The 25,059-nt window shown below is 36.5% G+C and overlaps 1 protein-coding gene across 1 annotated transcript in view; it reads left to right on the forward strand.

The window, feature by feature from the left end:
• CAB39 (calcium binding protein 39) overlaps positions 1-25,059 on the forward strand; it is an 87,938-nt gene that overhangs the window by 21,898 nt on the left and 40,981 nt on the right. Inside the window, exon 2 of the mRNA XM_024124492.2 lies at positions 15,063-15,221. Within this exon, the coding sequence (XP_023980260.1) occupies positions 15,108-15,221 (114 nt within the window). The 5' untranslated portion in view covers positions 15,063-15,107. The remainder of the gene's footprint in view (positions 1-15,062; positions 15,222-25,059) is intronic.

A 25,059-nucleotide genomic window follows, 5' to 3' on the forward strand; every position in this document is an offset into this window, starting at 1 on the left:
TCAAAACTATTGATGGAGTTTAAGACTACATTTATGAAATCTATGGATAGGTAGTCTTGGATCATTTGTGGAGTACAGGGTCTGGTTTGGAACACCACACTTTTAAGAGGGATGGTGACGAGCTGGAATCCTGGAGAATAACTGAGGGGAGTCCTCTGATAGAGTCAACTCCCTCAAGTTTTATCTTCTTTATCTGTAACAAAAGCACAACTGGATACATTTTATAGGAATTTGGCTGCCAACAGTGCTAAATGTAACGCATTCTGAATGGGAATATTATGGCTCTCGTTCCCAGACAGCTCACAGGCTAGCATGGTGATGGTAATTTATATATTAATATGTCTGATTAGGCTGTTCAAAGTGCTTTGAGTTCTTCTTTCTACATGACATCTAAAAATATTCTCAAATCACAGATTTATATTTTTGAAAAATATATCATTTAAATGTTTATTTGGCCTCATCCTTATTTAACATGTATTTTAGTATAGTCACCTTTCATAAAGAATACATTCTGTACCACCCCACCCCCAGTAACTTAATTAGGTGGCTATTGGAGAAAGGTCACTAATTCATGTTACTATAGTGGATTTCTTGATTGATTTTTCCCACAACTAAGCAGTGCTAGTGTGAAAGTTGCCTCACTGTCAAACTGGATATCATAGTGAGGTTTGTTAAATTAGATTCTACTAGAACTAATTTCAGAAAAGGATGCCATTGTTTAACTGTAAATAATGTCTGATATCTATAATATGAAATCTTACATCATAGTCAGTATGCAGTTTACGAGCCTGATAGGAAACCCAGAATTCGTAAAGAAAAAGATTATAGATAAAGCTATAAGAAAATGAGAACTTTGTACATTGACAAAAAGTTGGAATGCAAATGGCAAACTAACATATTTGCAAAAAAAATAACAGCCAAAGGGATAATGTTCATAATTATAAGTATCCTGTCAATCAATGAGAAAAAGACTCCAGACCCAGTAGAATAATGGGCATTAGAGATGTACAAACAATTTTGCTAAGGAAATACAAATGGATGATAAGCATGAAAATGCGTTCACTGTCATCAGTGATCAGCAATTCAAAGAATCAGGTTGATGTGTGGGGAAGAGAAGGAGGTCAAGAGAATAGCATTTTTAATCTGACAGATTGGCAAAAATCAAAAGGGTTAGTAGGGCTGGTGTTGGTTGGCTGGTGAGGAAATAGCTGCCCTTATCCACTGTTGAAGGCAGTGTAAATTGGCATAAGCTTTTGGTACAAGTTAAAATCTTTGTGTTTTGACCCCCAGGCACTCAGAGTCTCCTTGGCTTTTTTTATTCTGGTATATGGTATACAGAACGTTGTGTGGTCTTTTTGGGGCCAGAACAGCTCTTTACTTAGTCATTCTTTATAGAAATTGCTTCCAAAGGTGGGCCAGTCAGGGATCATTTCTTTTTTTTAGGTAAAGATGAACTGACACATACTCAGTTACTGTCCTGAGTCAGATAGGTCTGGCTAGTAGAGAGAAAGACCAGGAGTTTCTTTACCTTCACTTATTTTATGTGACTTACAGGAAAGAGTAAATCTGGGCAGACAGGTTGGGCACAGAAGAGGAATACAGTAACGCATTAGAAATAAAACCCAAAGCCTATGACCGGAGTATTTTTGCTGAAATAGTTACAAAACAGTCTGTCCTTTGGAGAAATGCTGCAGTGACCCCCTGCTGACTCAGAAAAGAGCTGTGTTGGTCCAACAATTTCAGCTATGAAGAGAGTGTATATTTACTTCTATGATGAATTTAGAAGACATTGTTAAAGGTATATTTTGTGTGGAATTATTGATATAAAATACCAAGCTATGTTCATACAGATAATTGAAATGTAAAGACATAGACCTCAAGTTATAAAATTTGATTTTATTTTTAACATTATTAAGTGGGTTTGGAACTTGATATTCATTTAGTCACAACTAGAAAAAAAAAACATTTAGAAGAGTAGTCCCATTCATGGCACTTATTTTAGTCCTGAGCAAACTACCTTTCTTTTAAACAATAAAAGATGTTTGAAAACTATTATGGGGCCAGTACTCAACTGGAGCAAAAAGCAGATGTATAAGAGCAAACTTTTCTGCAGAAGCCAGGTTCGAGTTAGTACGTGTGTGTGTGTGTGTGTGTGTGTGTGTGTGTATTTTTAAGGTTAAAATTTAAACTTACAAGAAAGAAGTCAGAGAGCTCTGAAACATGATACAGTCTTAACTCCTGAGAATTACTTAGCTGATTCCAGTTTAGTTAAAATACTTCCAACCATATCTTTAAGTGAATTCTAGAACTGTTTAAGTGATTGTTTATATGTGCCCTGCCCTGTTACAGAAAGGATTTAAGGTAGCTTGAAGTATTCTGTTGTACTTAATTATCATAATTTTAGTCTTGGAAATCCATAATGACTGCCTGATACACTGAGATTACCACAGTAAAAGTTGACACTAGTAGTATGGTTCTCTCAAAAAGTGTTTGAGGTTTAACATGAGGTTCCTGTTTGTAAAATTAATACACAGATTTTTTTTTTTTTTTTAACGAGAGCTGGTGCTTTAAAAAATCCTTGTAAAATTACTTTTGTCTAAAAATTACTTTGTCTGAAGCAAAGCTCTCTCCTATAAGCAGGTGTCTCTTGCTTTCTTGTTCAAATAAAGAATGAACTTTATCTTTAGATCATATTTCATAAACATTCATAATTTGACATCCGCATGTTTAGTGTGAGTAAAAGACACTTTCAAGGGTTAACAGAAAGCCTATTAGAAGAACACAAAAGTGAAATTATTTCTAAACATTGTATTTACTAAGCCCATTTCATTAAGCTCTCGATCTGTAATTCATACATAACAAAAGCTATTAATTTATAATAGGAATTTTTTCTAGAAATTTAAACTTATGGGAATACTATTAAAGATTGATTCACCTAGTGATTATTTACTACTTTTGATTACCAAAAACAATAAAAAACAACAACAAAAAACAGAATTAATGGTCCATATGATGTATGTAATTGGTACATTTAGCTTTAGGGTCATGGAGAAAGTTCCACCAAGAATAGTCTACCCTAACCTACACTTCTGAATTCTGAAAATGTTAGAGATTTGAGGTCTCCAACAACCTCTCTTTTAAAAAAATGATCTGGAAAAAAAAATATTAAGCATATGCCTAAAGGAGCTTTGTTTTAGTTAATATGACATTTTCCCAAAAGATGAGTGGCTGGAGAAGTTCGTGGTCACTCAGACCTGTACATGTGTTTGGGAGATTTTAGTTGGAACTGGAAGGTAGTTCCTAACTCTCTTTGCAGTGCACTTCTGATATTTAATAGAAAAAAGGAACTTGGGTTGTTAACGATGAGCAATAAAAATCCTCTCCAAAGCACATGGAGCAGAGATACGGGCCAGTTTTTGTTCTTTGATATTGTGGGGGTTTTTTTGGGGGGGGGACAGTCAAGGGTATCCTTTTCATATTTATTTAACTCAAAATAATCTTAGAAATTGCCTTTTGTCTATTTGATCAGAATTTAAAGATCAGTATTTTTAAAAAGACACTTAGTGAACATTTATTTCTGATTACTTTTTGATAATTAAGTCATACTTCCATGTTGTACATTTTGTGATACTTGATCTGTATGTAAGATGACAGGACAAATAAATACAAAGAGAATTTGAAGTCAGAAGACTTGCCTTGAATTCTGATGCACACGTTCAACATGGGATCTCAGGGCTGACCTTTTATGTGAATCTAAAGACGTACAGCAAGTATTTACCATAGGAATTGGGGGAAGTGGGAAGGGGTGGTTTCATGGATAGAAAGTGTTGGATTTAGAGAATACACATCACAATATAATGCCCAAGTGGTCAGTCAATTAAGTTCATTCTAATTTAACATTAATAAAAAGTCAATGCAAAAAAGTTGTGAAGATCCAAAACAGGATGGTTCTACAAATCGTGCCACAATCTTGGGAACCGAGATCCACCCTTTCAGTATTTCATCTTGGTTAATTACATGAATCTATTACACTTTAGTCAGAATTTTGCCATGTTTATATTCATAGCACAAACAACATACAGGTGGCAGCATATAGATTGGAAGAGGTAAGTGAGCAGGTGTGGGTCCAACTTTGTACATAGCAATAGCTAGATTATAGGTGCTTACCTAGATTTCCTGCTCACTTATCCTCCAAGACCATCTAGGTGGTGGCCCCTAACCCTGTTCTGGCTGGGTTTCAGATTAAAACTTTCTGGTTAACTCCTGGTTGTTTATGTATCAGTCATTTCTGTGGCCTTTTTTGTTTTGAGAACTGTTTTTCAGTTCCCGTCAATACATGTGTCTGGAGTCTTATGCAAAGCAATATGCCAAATGTTGTGAGCATGTAGCATGTTGGCTGGTATTCAATTTTGCCACATTCAGTTTTGGGGCTTCCTGACTCATTGAGGGTGATACATATGTAAATAATAAAAGCACACTGTAATCAAGATTTTGAAAGCTCAGGAGTGAGGAGGAAGATTACTGGGGGTCTTCATGGAGGAGCTGTTATTTAAAAGTGGAATTAGATATGGGCAGGATTTTGGACAAGTAGAGAAGGGGGACATTCCCAAGGCGGGGATACTCATGCTGGCATTGCTGTAGTTTTCCAAGAATTTCAGGGATGGGCACTGTAAGTCAGCTGTTGAAGGCATTGCCTGTGTACCTGTTTCCTCTGTAGATATTCTTTTTCTGTGGCATCAGCAGATAAGTCTATTTATTGAATTACAGTGGGCAAAATGACAACACGTATACATTGGAACAGTTCAGTAAGAGCTGTGAGACTATAGAGGAGAAAGGATTGTTTTTATGTCAGAAACATGGTTTAAGGTGATCACTTTGCAGTTATATATAAATTTAACTTTGACCGTTTAGGCAAATAAAGGGGAAAAAAGCAAAAGCAAAGCACAATGGACATACCAATTACAAGAAACATAACAATTCTTTAGAGTAAAAATGTTCTCTATTACTGATTTTTAAAAATTATGAAAATGTTTAAGTATATTCAGATACTCTAGTATAATGAAGTTCTAGCTCCACCAGTTACTAATATTTTGCTCACCTTGTTTCATCTATTCCCCCCACCTTACTGTTAGGGAGGGGTGGTACTGTAGTATTTTGAAGCAAATCCCAAATCACCTTTATTTCAGTATGTATGTCTAATTGATAAGGATATTTTTTACATATCTACTATATTATAATACCTAACAAAATTAACTAATTTCTTAATTATCCTACCCAGTATAATTTTCCTGACTTGCCCATGTATCTTTTGTGTAGTTGGTTTATTTGAATCAGGCTCCAGAGAAGAGCCATACATTTGACTATGCCTAGTGAGTTTCTTTTATTACTTAACATTCTCCACTGCCTTTCCTGCCCCCGCTCTGCTAATGCTATTTGATTTGCTGCAGAAACCCAATATTCATCTTGTCGAGGGGCCCTTGTTCTGGGTTTGACTTGGTGATTCCATGTGATGTTTAACTTGTTCCTTCATCCCCTGTGGTTCCTATAGACTGATAGATCTAGGAACTTGATTAGATTCAGTTTTTTTTTAAGTGGAAAAAAGGAGATCAAATATTTTTATAGATGGACCTTTGTACTTCCTATTGCATCCTATCATGAGACACATTGATGTCTGATTTTCCTATTTTTAATGATAGATCAGTGTTCCAAGTTATCAGCTCCAGTGTATCTACTATGAAGTTCTCCATCAACCTTTCACCTATGATTTTAATGGCTGTTGATAATTGTTGCCTAGATCCCTTATTTCATCAAGGATTACAAAATGATAATTTTCTACTTTTCTTTCTACATTTATTAACTATATGAATCTTCTATAAAGAACTTTCCCTTTCAACTATTTGGTTACCCTCAAATACAGGCTACACAGTAAAGACAGGATAAATGTGCCATTCCCTTTCTTTTATTTACCAGTTTTGGGGGTATTGAGTTCTCACAAACTCTAAGGTGACCAATGAATTTTCTTTTTTAGTATTATAATTTTCATGGGTTTTAATGTTTTATATTAACTGTATTATAGTTACTTGTACTACTATTAAATACATAATAATTTATTGTATATGCAAATTTTAATTTGCATGTCAATTCATTGCAATAATTTTTCTTTTTTATGCCAAAATTGTACCGTCTTAGGCCTGTGGGAGCCTTTCAGAGTGGCTCCTGTGTCTTTTTTGGCAGGACCTCATCCATCTTTGCTTTCTGAGGTAACATGCCCTAGGCTCGACTCATCTTACGTATTTTCTTGCTCCTTCATGGAGCCCTGGTTCCTTTTATTGGGAATGATCTTGTACTAATTTTTTTAATAGCACTTTTATAATCAGGAGAAAACTGTACATGTACATTTTAAATATTTAACATTAAGAAAAATTTAATATAGAACACACATTCTCACTATCCATTATTAACCTCTGATTTTTTTTCTCTTAGTCAACATATGTGTTTGCATATATAGAACACATGACTATTTTATATACATATATACACCCATATGTATATATGGTGCATATAAATATGTATATGCACCGTTGTATCTAAAGTGTTTTCAGTTAAAAGGAATTGTGGGCATTTTTTCACGTCAGTAGAAATCTTCAGAAGAATTGATTTTTAAATGAGTTCACAATGTTCAATTATATTTCCTGGGGCTTTTTCCCCTTTTTTCCCCACTGTCTTAAGTAATGATTCAGCTGCCATCTTGGTACATAAATCTAAGAGAAGCAGGTTTAAGAGAGAAGCATTTTTAAGTCTCCTGATTCATAGTGAACATATTCATTGTCATATGAAAGACACTGGTTAATCTGAAAGATAGTGCATTAAGAGTTGGAGTCAAAACCTTGGAAGTCCTTTCTCTTCCACTTTACTCACTAGCTTCATGGTGTTTGAACAGATTATTCAATATTTTTGTGCCTTAGTTTACTCATCTATAGAACAGAAAAAAAAATAAAACTTAGTAATGAAGAATCAAAAGAGTTCTACTCTTTCCTTGAGAATCAAAAGATAGTTTGCTCATTCTACAGATATTCTACAAGTATGTTCTAGACACTGTTCCAGTGTCTGGGTATACAACAATGAATGAGTGAAACAAACAGAGTCCTTTTCCTGGGACATATATGTCAGGTAATGGTGACAAGTACTGGAAGAGCAATGAAGCAGGATAAGGAGATGAGATTAGGGGAAAGGTGCTCTTTTGGAAACATTGGTCAGGGAAGGCCCTGTGAGTCAAATGAGGGAGAGAGCCATGGTGATCTGAGCGAAGAACTCTCCATGAACAGTATGGGGAATGTACTTAGGCTGGGCCCAGGAATGTCAAGCCAGACAGTGTGGCTAAAGCCTAGAGTGTAAGAGATGAGGACAGAGAGCAGTAGATCACAAGGAGCCTTGCAGGCCTTGGTCAGGAGTGTGGATTTCATTCTGAATGAAGTGAGAGGTCATTGGGAGAGGGATTAAACAGAGAAGTGACGGGGCTTTGTAAACTGTGAAGTGTAGTACTATAGGAGAGATCTTACATTATTTAAAATACTGCTACTCTTACCACCATGGCAACCATCTGATTTACCATCTAGGCTATAAAAAAATGTCAGTCTGACTCCTGCATAGTATCCAGTGTTGCACATCATTGGCCCCTGAAAGTCTGATCAGGATATATCAGTTGCAAAGCACACTTTACAGGTCGTCTTGTATGCTCTTGAACACTTAATTTTGGTTTTGGCATAGTTGATGATGAGCTATGTATATGGTAGCTTTGGTAATTAACCAAAGGTCCAGCTGCTTCTTAAAGCTATCCATGGTTTATTTTAATGGAGCTGAGTCATTGCATCTTATTTGCAGCTTAGAAGGGCATGTAGCCTATCCTTCCAAAAACTGAATCAAAACTTTTAGATGCAGGTCTTAAAAGGATAAGATCACTCATTTTATATTGCTATACAGTCTGTGTGGACACCTTTTTTAATACCCATTTTGGCTCTGGAAACAGTAGTCATGAATCAGATTTTAGAAGGAAAAAAAACCCATGTAATTATGCTTAACTGCTGTTTATTCAGATTTTACCATATGCAGATGCATTTCTAAACACTTGAAACACATGCAATTCTTATACCAAATTGTTAGGTCGCTATTGTTTCTCCCATTTTAGAGATGAGGAAAGGGGGCTTAGAAAAGTCTAAGTCAGCTAAGGAATGGTGAAGCCAGGATTTGAACCCGGGTTATCTTTAAAGCCCATGTAATTAACTACTGTGCCTTATATAATTGCCCTACCTTACTATGTGGGTAGTCTAGCACCTAACACAAGATCTGGCATGTTGTAGATATTTAATATTTATCTGAATCAACTAACATTAACCCTAGAAGCAGGGGATTAGGTCTCAGAGCCAGCTATCTAAAAAATGGGTTCAGATGTTTACTACATTTCACACTTTCCATGACTGCTTAATTAAGTACCTTGATAGTCCTCTGCAACAGTCTTATTATTGTATGTGGGGTATTTTGTTTGCAGTTTTTGCATTTGACCACCAAGTTTATGAGTCAGATCTAACATATATGTTAGCACAGAGTCCTATGAACTCAGCTGTCTAGGAATGTGTTGTCATTCAAGAGCTTTTCTGTATTGTCTTAAAACATATACACCCACATCCATATATGCCAGAATGTTGTCTTCTTGAGAGCAGACACGCTTGGTGCCTTAAGTTTGTGGCACATAGTGAGTGCATGGCTGGTACTTGAATGAATGAATGTCCTGATTAGTGGCTCATGGACCATTTGACTACTTTTCAGTATTTATCAGTACGTAGGTGACTAGAGTTGGCTGCATTTAGGGGTAGGGGTATGCTGCACGAGCCCAAAGCAGTCAGATTGCCTAAGAAGGTCCATGCCTGGCAGTCCTCACTAAGGGTGTTACCTTTCTAGTTTCCCAGTGGGTGTTCTGTATGTTCTCCAGCAGTTTCTTGGTATGGAGCTTTGTACTCTGAGGAGTATTACCCTAACAGACCAGTGACTTGAACTTTTTGTGCTTTGTAAGATGGAGGTGACCATTTCTGCTGTCATCTGGTCTCCATCTGTTTTAGAGAAAAGAGTAGAATCCCCATGCAAAAGACCACAAATATAGAGCAAGTAATAAAAAGAAAAATATATATCAAACTGTTAAAACTAGCTGTCCCTATAGGCTTTGCAGGTGATTTTCACTTTCTACCTTGAGTAGTCCTTTGATGTTTGAATTTTGCATGATGCATAGTATAACCATTTTTTAAAGCTAGAAGTTTAACACTCAGTGATGGACATAGATGCAGGAGTAGATAGAAAAACTTCAGTTATTCTGACTCCCAGCCTAGCCCTCTCCTCCCTACCCCAAGGATACAGAAGCTAGTTAAGGACTATGCTTACGTGAACAGTGGCACAAAAAGCAACCCCACCCACCTTTTTTTTTTTTTTTTTTTTTTTTTGTGGTATGCGGGCCTTCCTCTGCCGTGGCCTCTCCCGTTGCGGAGCACAGGCTCCGGACGCGCAGGCTCAGCGGCCATGGCTCCACCCACCTTTTTAAAGTGATTTCAGTGGGTCAGTAAATGTCCCAGTCATTGTGACAACCAAATTTTCAAGAACATCTCCTAGGGGTGATATTGGCCCCATTGACAACCACTGCCCTTTGTGGAGAATAGCGAGGGTCTACACTTGATGTCTGTAGGCAGAGAGAGATTTAGAAAACAGAATTTACTGAAATTGTGAACTGATTATATGGAAGAGTTAATGAGTGGAAAGAGTCTGCTGTGGTGACCAGGTTTTGTGATTGGGTGAACAATGGATCCATTCACTGTGAAGGGGAATTTAGAAAAATAAGCAGGACTTGGGGATGAGGTTTGAGTTGCCTTGAGGACATCTATCGGGAGCAGCAGTTAGAAATGGAGGCTGATTGGTCGGGGCTGGAGGTAGATTTCAGGTTGTTGAAAACGTGGGTAGATGAGATCACTAAGAGAATATAGGGTAAGAAGACAGCCAAGATAAAACCTTAAAGGAGGACATCACCGTTGGAATAAAGATGAGTCATTGAGTTAAAGGCAGAAAGAAAGGGCATTTGGAAAGACAGAAAAACAAATGCGTGAAACCTAAGGGGTGTAACAGTGCTAAATGTTCCTGCAAATTCCTTTCATGCAGATTTAGCATGTTATTTCATAAATAATTAATTTTAGTTTAAAAGCATGCTAAATTATTCCCCACCCGTGTCCTCCCTCCTCCCAATTTTCAAGTTAAATTTCCGCTCTAACTCTTCTTTACCTTTGGGATTCATGCGTACACCACTAATCAACCATCAGGAGCAAGCTTACCCCCAGTTTGAGAGATGGTAGGTATGGGTTTCCACAGCCCTCTATAATGCTAACAATGGCTGGCTTTCTGCCAATGGCATTAGTAGTTTTGACTCAGCCCAAGGAATCCTCCTGAGGTTTATTATGAACCAATTTTTTTTGAAGGGATGGGGAAATGAGTATTTGAAAACTAAATGAATTTTTTCAATTATAGTATGTATTTCTGTCCCTTTCCTTCATGAACTCTAGTTATGTCTGAAACATAGTTTAGGCAAAACATAGTTTATGAAAAAGTTTGAACGTACAGAATAGTTGAGTGACAATGAAAACCCATATATCCATTTAGATTTAAAAATTAAGATTTTTACCATATTTTCAAGTTTGTGTTTCTCTGGCTCAGCGGTAGTTGGCATATTTAGGGAACAGAAAGGACCTCAGTGTGGCTGGACCTCTGTGGGCTGTGCGAGTTGGAGGTGGGTAAAGCTATGGTAGGGCATTTGGATTTTACCATAAGGGCAATGAAAGGTTATTGAAGGGCCTTACTCAGTGAGCTCTTGCTGTTATTGTTCCCTAGAATTCTCTCAAACACCTATGACAAAGGAAGAAAGTGGGAAATGAGAGTCAGGCAGGTGAAAGGTGTCTTGTAACCATCTTATCCCTTGTTTAAACATTGCTACTTCCAGCTTTGGCATCTCCATACTCTTGGGATTGTCAGTTCCAAAACTCAGACGTGTGCCTGGGTATTTCACATCCTTCAAGGAGACAGAACCCTGTGAATAGTTCTGCTTGATGGTGGACCAGGCCCCTTTCAAGGCACCATCTCCACTCCTGGGAGAAAGCAGTGTGGGCTGGAGAGTTCACTCCCACTGGTGCCTTTGCTATCATTTGAGCACTGTTGGAAGGTCATGAGTTGTTCTGTGAAGGGATTCACTTCTATTGCTTGTAAGGACTGAAGTAAGGAGACTGAAGCTTCATGCTCAACCCTTAAACTAAGTTTGTATCTGGTTCCAAATCTTCATGTGGATTTCAGGTTGTTCTTTATTGTCTCTAAAATTAGTTAGCGATTCATGAAATCTAGGTTAGTCATCCGTATTTTTTTTAGCTGTGTGTGTGTGTGTGTGCGTGCACATGCACATGTGTGTAACATTAAATAGCTTTCTTACTTATAGATCATGATCAAAGTTTGCTGGTTTTATTGGCTCTGACTTTGGAGATGAGTAAGATTAGTAAATTGGCAGCCCTACTTTTCTGTGTCATTCAGCCTTCCATGGAAATATTTTATGAATAGTACTTTTTATGTATTAAGGATAGATCGTTTTATATTATCCATTGATTTCTTTACACTTAGTTTTATGTTTATCAAATTATACATGTGAAATTGAAGGACTCAAATAGTTACAAAAAGGGCTTGTAAGAAAAATACCAATCCCCCTCTCTCTTCCTGCTCCCCAGAGGTACTCCCTCTTTTGATCAATTGTTTTGGGATTTTTCTCCCCATCTTTAATGAACATGCTTATATGACACATCCATGATTTCACCATATTACTTGTAACATTTGCCTCAATAGCTGCTTTTGTTTTCTTTATTAAAGTCAGTGACATGATAAATACTTAGTAGCTCTGTGCATATTAATCTAACATGTTTATTAAAACTTTTATTTCTTAAAGCATTTCTCAGCCTTTTAGCAATGTTCTAGGCACATGTATTGGCTACCTACTTGGTCATCACTTAGCAGCCATTCATGAATTTTAAACTTTTCTATGTTTTCAATTAATTATTTAAAAAGTTGGAACACTGAGTGGCATACATTAGCATAAGCTTAATGCAAAGCAAACGTAGACATAAGAAACAAATTCTAATGCAGAAGTTTTAAGGGGTATTATTTCCTTGTTTTTGACCCCCCAAATCTTAGTTGTATTGGTTAAGAATTGGTGGATTTGAGGACGTAAATGAAAGAAATAAAAGGATTTGTTTAATTATTGCACTCAGGCTTTAAAGTAAGAACTATATGATACAGTTTTTATTTATACATTTTATAATAAAGTTATTTATATAGTTCTTATTCTTTTACTTTTTAATTATACTTAGCTGTATTTTTTTTTTTTTTTTTTTTTTTTTGTGGTACGCGGGCCTCCCTCTTGTTGTGGCCTCTCCCGTCGCGGAGCACAGGCTCCGGACGCACAGGCTCAGCGGCCGTGGCTCACGGGCCCAGCCGCTCCGCGGCATGTGGGATCCTCCCAGACCGGGACGCGAACCCGGTTCCCCTGCATCGGCAGGCGGACGCGCAACCACTGCGCCACCAGGGAAGCTCCCTTAGCTGTATTTTTTAAACAATAAATCAAAAGAATATTTAAAGCGTGTGTATGAGGGGCGGGGAGGGCAGAGAGAAAATACAAGCATGTCATGAACAGCTTCAGCATTGGGATTGGATTGGAACCTGCTGAGGAGTGTCCACTTCTTGTTTTGGGTACTTGTTACTAACTGTATTTCCTCAAAGTACAGTTTTATTAGTTTATATGTTCTGCAGAATCTTGGCTGCCTGGTGTATTAATTAAGAGGAATGATTGTGTCATGCTTCCCCTTTCCCTCACAAAAGCATTTTATATATGTATTCTCTTCTGCAGCTGTACTCTTTTTGCTATGACCAATATTTGGTGTGTGGTAGGACTTTTTTTTTTGGTAGGACTTTTTAAAACCCCCTTTGCCCTGGAAAGTCACTTCTTCCACCATTGAGCCAGAGCTGAAAATATCTCTGTTGCATGGCATCCTAACACTTCCTGCAAAATTCCATTAAACATTCCCACCCTTTACCCAGCATTGACTTGTAGCATCACTGCTATTATTTGTGGAGTACAAATAGGGAAGATTATATTTTCATAGGACTTATGCGTGTGAATCCACTCTGTTTATAGAGAAGCAGGCTGCATTGCCCCGTGCCCTTCTTCAAAAAAATAAAATAATTAAAAATAAATAAATAAAAAGAAAAAAGTAATGGAAAAGAATGATCCAGAATTTGTGTCCCATCTTGCCAGGTAATCAGAGAGAAAATATAACAGCCACCTGTAGTTGATCCAAACTTCTTGTCGTAGAAAAAATATTTAGAAGTAAATTTAGAACCTGTGTTTGAGGACATTTCCCTTTGGTTAATGAAGATGTGGTTTTAATGTGATCAAAAGCAGATTTATAAGCTGACAGAAGGTGAACTATATAGGTGATATTTGGGTATAGAGATTGGTCAAAACAGATCATATCAAAACATGTCAAGAAATAACATACTTGTTATGATTTAGTTGTAAGCTTCTTGTTAGCATTCATTTGCGCGTTCTTTTCCCCTAAATGTTTATTTGTAAACAGATGTGCAGTTCACTGTATCTCATACTTCAGAGAAAAAACATTACAGTACTTTCTTCCAGTGAAGTCTTAGGCTTAGGTCAAAGGAAGTGTTATTATGCTACTCAACAGAGATATTTTATGTTGATGGGGAAAAAAAAACAAAGTAGGGTGGAGGTATCTGAGACCCACCTCTCCCCACTTTGGCAGAGGTGGGCAGTGGGTGGGATGGTTAACCCAGGGATGGTTAAATATAGGAGTTTGGAACTCACAGTTTGAAAATCACTCATCTAAGTGATCTGTAAGGTTCTTCGGAAAAGTGTTGTCTTTTGGTATCTTACAGGAGATTGTTTAATGCCTGTGAGTGTAACTTATTTTAGTTTATTTAGTGAAAGAAATTGTAACTTCTTACATGTTCCCAAGTTACTTTCATTGTTTATCTTGTTTGTTAACTTTGTTTTTTCATGGTGATTTTTTGGAATAGTTGATGTCCTCCTTTTGCATGATGTGATATTGTGGTTTATGTGGTTGAAATGTTTTCTGCTACCTGCAAAACTTTAAGAACTTCCAGAAGTTCATTGTCCCCAGAATTTGTCCAGTGAGTTCCTTCATGGGATATAGTCATATCCAGGCAGAAAAAGTACACGTTGAAACCGTCACTTAAAGAATTTGAGGATCTGATGGGAGATTTGTCCAAGGCTCTGTTCAAGGTTCTCTCCAGCCCTGAGACTATAAGACTGACCGAAGAGGAGGAAGGGTGTACCCACAGGATGCTTAGCAGGAAGCAGCATCAGCATGAACACTGGAAAAGGCACATCTGGAGAGACCTAGAGTGGGTCTGTTGCTAGTGCTTTTTGGCGAAGCTCCTTACCTAACTTTTTACCTCAGTTTCCTCAACTGTGAAGTAGAGATATCTATTAATTGGAGGTATAGTGTGGTGATTAAGGACCTTTGGATCAGGACAGACCTGAGCTGGTTTTACCCCTTAGTACCTTGAGGCAGTTTCTTAACGTCATTCAACGGTTACCTGTAAAAGGGAGTAGAATAATGTCCTTGGGGAATTGTTTGAAAAGATCCCATAGATGATGGATTCAATTGCTTAATAGGGGGCCTGGCAGTGCTAGTTACCCTCCATCATCAGCACCATCATGTTCCTCCTCAAATGGGTGGTTAGGAGAGCAGGGGATTAAAAAGGTATTTTGAAAAGTACAAAGTGTTCGGTAATTTTATTAGCATTTTTCATATATTTGTGGGTTTCCTAGTACTGATTTTGAAAGTGATGTAAAGTAACTTTCTCAAACACTGTTTTTCTTCTCAGATTAGGGTTTAGAAAGTATGTCTTCTATCCACCTCACTTTTTCTCACTTGTACCATGTGCTGTGTCCCCAGGTGAAGCAGGCAGAGCTCAGTGAGGCGCCGCCGGTCGCTGCCGCCATGCCGTTCCCATTTGGAAAATCTCACAAATCTCCTGCAGACATCGTGAAGAACCTGAAGGAGAGCATGGCTGTGCTGGAAAAGCAAGACATTTCCGACAAAAAAGCAGAAAAGGTATGTATTTGGCTTTATTTTATATTTTTAATCTTTTGATTAGGAGCAAATGTAAGACAAGTTATGAGGTGATTTCTAAAAATCAGTAAATCCCAATTTGGGTTTATTTGGGGTTTTTAAAATTTAGTCCTAAAGTGGCATTTGCTGGTGCTTAAACACCACGTGTTTTCTCCTGTACTACCATCTAACAAATACATTTTTAACTTTTTTCTCAGTTTTTCATTTGAGGTTTTCAATTTTATTTAAATTTCGGGTTTTTTTTTTTTTTTTCCATTGTTGATGTAGTTTATCTCATTTCTGAAATCAGTGTTTCCACTGGTAGTCCTCTTAGGCGGATAACCTCTCCTAATTTTCTTTTTGTGTTCTCTGTATCCATGACAAGTATCTTCTTCTACCCAGTCACCACAGTCCAAAACCTGATTTTCATACCAATCTGTCCCCCCCCACCCCAAAAAAAATCATCTTTCAATAAATAGTATGAACCCCTACTTCCTAAGGGGTTTATGAATTGATCCCGACTTCCATTCCTGCTTCACGAAAATCCTCATGACCTTTCTTATGGACCTTAGCAGTAGCCTCTTTAGGGCTCTTTCTGAAATATCTCCCCTGCTTTAAACCTCCAGTTCAGCCTTCTCACATAGCACACGAGACCCTTTGTGACCTGGCCTATGCTTCTCTAGGTGAATTTCAACCCGTTTCTCCCTTTTTCTGTATGCTCTAACAATCTCAGCTTGTCTCTGTTCATTGAAAGCAATTAATAGCAAACAGTTAGCCATACTGTCTTTGCCTTGTTTTCACCCCTGCACCATTTTCCCCTCAGCCCCCATTCATTTTTCAGAACCACCCAATTCATTTCTTTTTCCCATATGGCTTCCCAGAATACTCCCTCTCCTGGCCTTACCCTTACCCTCTAAAATGAATCTACCATTTGGCCACCTCCTTTGGAAATGGCAGGAGTGCTGCCATCTTCAGCATGATTTTATTTGTGTCATATTTTTGTCTTCCTTACTAGACCTTGAGCTCTTTGACCCATGTGTCATTTCTGGCTCACCTGTTCCCTCCACAGTACCTGTCTCCCCTGGGCTGGATGCCTGATGATTCATTGGATGAGTGTTTGATTGGAACAGAATTTTCCATCCTTTTATTTTAGCAGGTTGTTTTTTGTTTTGAGTTGACACTTAAACTGCTTAATTTCTACCATCTTTTTAAGTCTAAGACTGTGGTTTACCTGTATTCTTATAAAGAAAGGAATTTCGCACTCATGGGATTAAGATTTGTAATCATAGGCTATTTAGTTATATCTTTCTGTCATTGGAAGCAATCTACAATTAGTGAAATTTTCTATAATTCAACTTTACTTTAGATCTTCCATGGAAATTCTAGACAAGTTTCTTGCGTACCTTAGTAAGAGATGTAGATAAATGTTAATAATAAGATGAAACTAACTTCTTTTAAAGATGGCTGTTATGTTATTTTGGTTGAAGTATATAAAGAAAATCTGGCCTCATACAGATGCATAATTGGAAAAGAGAGGAGTATTTTAATAGCCTTTCAGATAATTTTGAATATTTTTTGATACCACAGCAAAATTCAACAGTTGATAGTTTCTTGGTTGTAATAGACTCAAACTGTATAAATGAACTTTTCGTACTCTGTACTTTGAAAAGGTCCTTTATCCATGCATGACTTTGTAACATGCACTGGTCATTTAGAAAATATTGGATCACTGAGTTACATACATCTTCCAAACGTTGACACATTATTCAATATCAAAAATTCACATTTTAAAATATCACCACTGTGATCTCATCAGAAAAGTATTAAGTTTTGGAAAGTGGTCAAACTTACTTATGTTGTATTCAAATTTCAAAATTCAAATCTGGCAACAAATACTGTTTGATTGTTGTTTTCCTTAAGGAGACAGGTTCACTTTGTTTATTTTTGAGAAAATGTCTGCCAAATATACAAGCCTGAATAATTTGTCAGTTTTTCTTTCAAGGAAAAGTGATGTTCCATAAAGAAAATAGTTTGTTCAGCTCATAGCTCAAACATTATCATACAAGAACTTTTCTTCAAGACAAGCAGTCATACTTCAGTAAGGGGCAGAAGGTGCTTTATGTATACTTACTATTTATCACACCAAGTGTTAAAAAGTTGTATGTATACTCAGGTCAAAATTTAATAAAATGAATTTTTTTCCTGCTTTCTCATGACACTCTTAAGTGAAACAGTTGTTTTAAGCTGAGTGCGTGATGATGAAAACTACAACGATAACTACTACAGTTTGTTGTCACTGCCTTGACTCAGGCTAGAGGTCAACACCATCAGTGCAAATGGCAACAGTGGAAAAAGGCAAATTTTGTGTTTACGTTGATATGAAAACAGTTTTGACCTCATGGACCCCTTGAAAGGGTCTCATGGACCCCTTGAACCTTTTTCGGTAACACAGAGGTTGAGAATTCCTGCTCTAAACCTAAGCAAGAATAGACCTCCTGCTAAATAAAGCAAAGAAAATTAGCTGAATTTATGAAAAATAAATTTTATTTCAAAGGAAGGGGACAACTCTGAAGATTGAAGAGCAATCGATGCAAATTACTTATCCTGAAATAGATTAGAAATAGGGAGGAAAACCCTGAACTTTCTGATTTCACTGTCTTATCAAGATTCAGAAGGAAATAGCACTAATGCAAATGGTGAAGAGGGAATGAGACCTGAAAACAATGGAAAGATGAAAATATAACCTCTAAATTAAAAACCATGAAAAGCAACTTCGACATCATACTTAAGACTGAAAACTTGAATGTAGTCCCATTAAAACCAGTGTGCTTGCTGTGACTTGTTATCTAGAGTTGTTCTGGAAATTCTAGGCAACGCATAAAGAAACGGTTTAGAAATTAAAAACACAGCTGTTTCAAATAGAGGGGAAATTACAATGTTGAGATATTCATATATCTTTACAAAACACAAGAGAATCAGTGTGAAAATGAGAGTTCACTAGGGCAGCTAAATACAAAATTCATAGCTTCCCTAAATACCATCAAAAGATCTAGAACAACAAAAAAATAAGGTGTCTGGGAATACTTTAATCAGGAAGTATGCAGAACCTATATGAAGAGAACTATAAAACCTTATTCAGAGGTACAAAAGAATACTTGGTCCATGTTATTGGATGGAATATAGTTAAGATGCCATTTCTTATCAAATTAATTTTTAAGCTTAAAGCAGTTCCATTCAAATCACAGCAGGATCTTTTTGTACCTTGACAAAAAATGATTCTGAAGTTCTGGAAGAGTTAATAAAGTAGCTACAAAACTGTGCTGGAATTTAAGGAATATGAATTCTACTTTGTTTTGAAGCAAAACACACATTTCACACATCCACTCACAGTCTTTCCGATCATGGTTAATGATACGCCATCCTTCTAGTTGTTCAGGCCAAAAGTCTTGAGTCATCCATGACTCCTTTCACACTTCCCAGATCCAATTCATGAGCAAATACATCCACTTTATTGCGGGGGGGGGTGTTAAAAAGCCAGACTCTAATGACCACTTCACCCCATTTTCTTAGTCACCACCTGGGTCTGAGCTACCATTATCTTTGCTCTGGATTACTGCAGTATTCTTCTAAGTGGTCTCCCTTGCCTTTCCACAACCATAGTGATTATTTCAAAACATGAGTCAAATAATATTTCCCTTAGAGTAAAAGTCAAAATCCTTACAAGGGCTGAACTAAGTTCTACAGGTCAAACCTGCCTCGGCAGGATTTTTTGTAAGGCTCATGAGCTAAGAATGGTTTTTATATTTCTAAAGGGTTGGTTTAAAAAGCAAAGAAGATTATGCAGCAGAGACTTTAGGTGGCCTATAAAGCTTAAAATATTTCCTGTCTGGTGCTTTTACCAAAAAATAAATGCCCACCCTTGCCCTGGTCAGTCAGGCCCGTGACCTCAATGGTCCCTTCTCCTAGTATTCCCCCCACATTGACTTGCTTTTCCTCATGTACTTCAGTCACACTCCTGCCTTATAGCTTTTGCATTGGGCTGTCCCCTTTACCTAGAATGTTCTTTCCCCAACTCTCTGCTTGGCTAACTCCCTTATTGCCTTCAAGTCTTTGCTTAAATGTCACTTTTCACCCAATCCCCTATTTAAAATGCAGCCTAGTCCCCAGCATTCCTGTTCCCCCGGTCTTGCTCTGGTTTTCTGTGTATCACTTAACATCTTTAATATACTTAATGATTTTTTTTTTTTTACTAGTTCTTCCCTCTGTTAGAACATAAGCCTTCCAAAGACAGCTCAATAATTATTTTTTATTTATTGAAAATGGAATACAGAGTTAACATAGTTCTGTCAGGGTAACTCTTCTAAAATCTTAATTTCTACTGAATAGGATAAAACATGTATTACTGAGAGTGTTGTAATAATTTGTATGTTGAGTTTATGACCAATAAGAGGGTATCCCAGCCAGGTATCTTCTGAATTTTATGATGGTGGCCAGGTATCACATTCCCCTGTAGTGCTACCACCCACAGAAATAGATAAATGACCCTTCTCAAGAGATCTACCCTGTTGGTCCTAGTACCTTCCATATAGTTTTGTGTTTATTAATTATCTTCCCCTGTAGTTCAGGATGCTTAGTGGATACTTTTCATGATTGGATGAATAATTATACCCAGTGGATCTGGTTAGTGCATAACTCTGAGCACCTAGGCAGGGTTTTGGTGATCTGTTGCAGGATACTGTCCCCAACTTTAAACTTTCAGTAACATTTATTGTCACTGATTTATCTGAGGAGAATTAAAAGGTTTAATTAGCAGAGCTTGTGAATGATAAAAATTGGAGAAGGATAGAAAACTCTATACGTGACTAAATCAGGCACCAAAGAAGGGTCAATTAGCTGGGGGTAGTGGGGCAGGAGTTGGAGGAAGGACATGATTGTAACTGATAAAATGCAGTACAGATAAAAGTATAGCTCTGTAACTAGGGTCTAAACAGATGAGATACCAAAGGAGAACATAATCACTAAAAATATTTGATTAAACCAAAAGAAGGCAGAAAAAGAGGGAAAAATGGCGCTAAGGAACAGATGGAACAAATGGAAAACAAATAGCAAGATGATAAACTCAAATGTACCTTATCAATAATCACATTAAGTATAGATGGTCTGAACAGCCCAATTAAAAGGCAGAGATTGTCAGGTTGGACAAAAAAGTCCTATCTGGATGGACCTAGAGATTATCATATTAAGTGAAGTAAATCAGGCAGAGAAAGACAAATATCATATGATACCACTTATGTGGAATCTAAAAAAAAAAATGATATAAGTGAACTTATTTACAAAACAGAAATAGACTCACAAACATAGAAAACAAATTTATGGTTACCAAAGGGGGTGTAGCAGGGATAAATTAGGAGTTTGAGATTAACATACACACATTGCTATATATAAAACAGATAAACAACAGGGACCTACTGTATAGCACAGAGAACTGTATTCAATATCTTATAGTAACCTATAATGGAAAAGAATCTGAAAAAGAATATTATATATATGTATAACTGAATCACTTTGCTCTACACCTGAAACTAACACAACATTGTAAATGAACTATATTTCGATTTTTAAGAATGGTTAAAAAAAGAAAAAATGCTAACTATATGTGCCTACAAGAAATGCACTTTAAAGACAATGACACAATTAGGTTACAAGTAAAAGGATGGAGAAAGATATACCATGTTAACACTTGCCAAAAGAAAACTGGAGGGGCTCTATTAATATCAGACAAAAATAGATTTCAGAGCAAAGAATATTATCCAGGATAGTTATTTCATGATAAAATAGGGGTCAGTTAATCCAAGGGACATAACAATCTTAAATGTTTATGCAGCTAATAACAGCTTTAAAATAAAGCAAAATAAAACAAAGCAAAAACTGATAAAACTAGAAGATGAAACAGTCAAATCCACAATTATAATTGGAGATTTCAGTACCCCAATCTCAATGACTGATAGAAGAAGTAGGCAGAAAATCAGCTAGTAAAAGGCTAAATGTATGTGACGTATACCTGTGATCACAATGGAATTAAATTAGACATCAATAACAGAAAGATCCTTGGAAATATTCCAAAATATTTGGAAACTAAATATCATACTTACAAATAACTTATGGATCAAAGTTATTTGAGTGGAATAAAAACATATCAGAGCTAGTGAGATGTTGCTAAAGCATTACTCAGAAATTTTATAGCACTAAATGCATATGATAGAAAAGAAAGGTCTCAGCTTTTACCTTAAGAAAGTAGAAAAAGGAGAGCAAATTACAGAGTAAGGAGAAAGGACATAAATAAAGATCAAAGCAGAAATTAGTTAAATAAAAGCCAGAGAAAATAATAAAACCAAAACTGGTTCTATCAGAAGTTGAATAAAATTGATAAAATCTAGCTAAGACTCATCGGGAGAAAAAACCAGTTACCAATATCTGGAATAAGAGAGCTGACATCACTACAGATTCTACAGGTATTAAAAGGGTAATAAGGAAATATTATGAACAACTATTTGCCAATAAATTTGACAACTTAGATGAAATAGGCAAATTCCTTGAAAGACACAAATGGCTCAAGCTCACTCAAGAAAAAAATAGATAACCTTAATAGCCCTGTATCTATTAAAGTAATTCAAAATTTAGTTAATAATCTTCCCACAAAGAAAAATCTAGGCACAGATGGCTTCACTAGAGATTTCTACCAAACATTTAAGGGAAATATAACACAATTTCTACACAAACTTTTCCAGAAAATTTATGAGGAAGGAATAGTTCTTAACTCATTCTATGAGTCCACGATTATCCTGATACCCAAATCAAAGACATTACAAGAAAACGATAGACTAATATCCCTCATGAACATAGATGCAAAAATTCTAAACCAAATTTTATCATTCCTGATAAAAACTCTGCAAACTATGATAGAAGAGAACTTCCTTGACCTAGTAAAGGGCATCTATAAAAATCCTATGGGTAGAGAATGGACTTGAGGACAGGGGGAGTGGGCAGGGTAAGCTGGGATGAAGTGAGAGAGTGGCATGGACATACATACACTACCAAATGTAAAATAGCTAGTGGGAAGTAGGTGTATAGCACAGGGAGTTCAGCTCTGGGCTTTGTGACCACCTAGAGGGATGGGACAGGGAGGGTGGGAGGGAGACACAAGATGGAGGTGATATGGGGATATATGTATATGTATACTGATTCACTTGTTATAAAGCAGAAACTAACACACCATTGTAAAGCAATTATACTCCAATAAAGATGTTTAAAAAAAAAAAAAGGAAATACAATGCCAAAAAAAAACAAATCCTACAGGTAGCATTATAAGTAATGGTGAAAGGCTCATTTATCTCTAAGATCACGAGTAAGACAGAGATGTCCATTTTCACCTCTTCTATTCAACTTTGTACTTGGAGATTGCAGACTATGCAGTCAGGCAAGAAAAAGAAATAAAAGGCATGGAAAGCAGTAAAAACTGTATTGATGACATAATCACCTACTCAGAAATGCTGAAGGAATCTACAAAAAAGGTAGTTGAGTTACTGTATGAGTTTAGCAGGGTTACAGGTTATAATATTGATATACAAAGAGCAATTGTATTTCTCTGTAGTGGCAATGACAAAACCAAAGTTGAAATTTAAGAGTATCGTTTGGAATAGCATCAAAAAATATGAAACACTTAGAGATACTCTGACAAAAGAAATGAAAGACCTGCACACTAAAATCTACAAAATATTGCTAAGAGATGAGAGACCTAAGTAAGCGAGAGATACACCTTATTCATGGGTTGGAAGACTCAATATTGTTAAAATGTCAGTTCCCTCCCAAATGATTTATAACTTCATTGTAATCCCAGCAGACTTTTTAATAGAAATTGACAAGTTGGTTCTAAAATTTATATGGAAATGCAAAAGACCTAGAATAAAACAACTTGGAACAAAAAGTTGGAGGGTTCACACCATCTGATTTCAAGAATTATAAAGCTGGAGTAATCAAAGCAGTGTGATATCAACATAAAGACATATTAGATAGACAGATAGATCAGTAGAACAGAATAGAGAATCCAGAAAGAAACCTACACATGTATGGAAAATTTTTGACAAAGGTGAGAATGCAGTTCAGTGGAGAAAGGACAGTAGTTTCAACAATTGGTGCTGAAACAATTTGATAGCCACATGTGCAAAAAATATGTTGGACCCATACCACATACAAAAATTGATTCAAAATGGATCACACAACTAAATGTAAAACCTAAAATTATAAGCTTCTAGAGAACAGGAGAAAAATCTTCATGACCTTGGGATAGGCAAAGAATTCTTAGATATGACACCAGAAGCATACTCAATAAAAGAAAAAAATAATAAATTGTAATTCACCAACACTAAAACCTTCAGCTCTTCAGAAGACACTGTTGAAAGCATGAAAAGACAAGTCACAGACTGAGGAAAATTTTTGCAAAGCATATATTTGATAAAAGATTACATCGAGAATATGTGAAGAACTCTCAAAAAGAAAACAAACAATCCAGTAAAAAAAAAAAAATGGATTAAATATACAGTTCACCAAAGCTGATACACAGATTTCAGATAAACACTTGAAAAGATATTAATTTTAGGAAATTGCAAAGTAAAGCTATGATGAGATACCACTTCACACCTATCAGAATGGCTAAAATTGAAAATACTGGCTATATCAAATGCTGGTGGTTATGCAGAGCAACTGCAACTGCTGGTGGGAATGTAAGATAATACAACCACTTTGGAACAAAGTTTGGCCGTTTCTTGAAAAGCTAAACTTACATCTAGCCATTTCACTCCTAGGTATTTACCCAAGAGAACAAGAAATACATGTCCATACAAAGACTTCTACATAAATGTTCATAGCAACTTTATTTGGAATATCCAAAACAGGAAATTACCAAGGTGTGTGAATAAACCAGTTGTGACACATCCATAGAATAGAATACTACTCAGCAATAAAAAGGAATGAACTATTGCTGTACACAGCAACATGAATGAATCAAATAATTGTGTTGAGTGAAAGAAGCCAGACTATAAAGAGTACATAATGTATGATTCTGTTTATACAAAACTCTATGAATAGCCATAATGACAGAAAACAGATCAGTGATTGCTTTGGGGTTGGCAGGGATGTATGTGGAGGGTTAGAGTAGGGTTGGTGGTATGAGGGGATTACAGTGGAATCATGGTGGTGATGGGCATGTTCACTGTCTCGAGGGCTTCAGAGGTGTGTACATGAGACCGAAATTATCAAATTGTACTCTTTAAATATGTGTGCTTTGTTGTATGTTAATTATAACTCAATGAAGAGAGAAAAAGACTCTCCGTGTACCAACTGAGATTTAGGTGGCTTAGAAACCACAGATGTTTGCCCTGAGAATAAATAGATCATGTAATAAAGCACTTAAAAAAGACTATTGAAAACCTAGGTTGCAATAATAGAAAAACACTAAATTCAAAGTGATCATCTTCTGCTCTGTGTAGAAAAGTCCATATTTGAGGATGTAGAGAAACCAGAGTGTATTGAGAGGGGAGTGACCAGGTTAGTACAGAAATTCAAAGTTCTGCCATAAGAAACAGTAGAATGAACTGGAGATGTGATGTAGAGAACGAATAAAATTTGAGCCCTAGAGCTCTTAGTAAAATGTTTTTAGGGCATCATCTAATATTAGGTAAGGGAAGCTTCCAGACAGTGACAGGAGATAGAATTAAGGCCCCGTGAGTGGAGGAAAAACAGGGAGTCCAATTTCATCCTGATATTAGGGAAAATAATAAGTAGA

The sequence above is a fragment of the Physeter macrocephalus genome, chromosome 2, assembly GCF_002837175.3.
Source record: "Physeter macrocephalus isolate SW-GA chromosome 2, ASM283717v5, whole genome shotgun sequence".
Lineage (NCBI taxonomy): Eukaryota > Metazoa > Chordata > Mammalia > Artiodactyla > Physeteridae > Physeter > Physeter macrocephalus.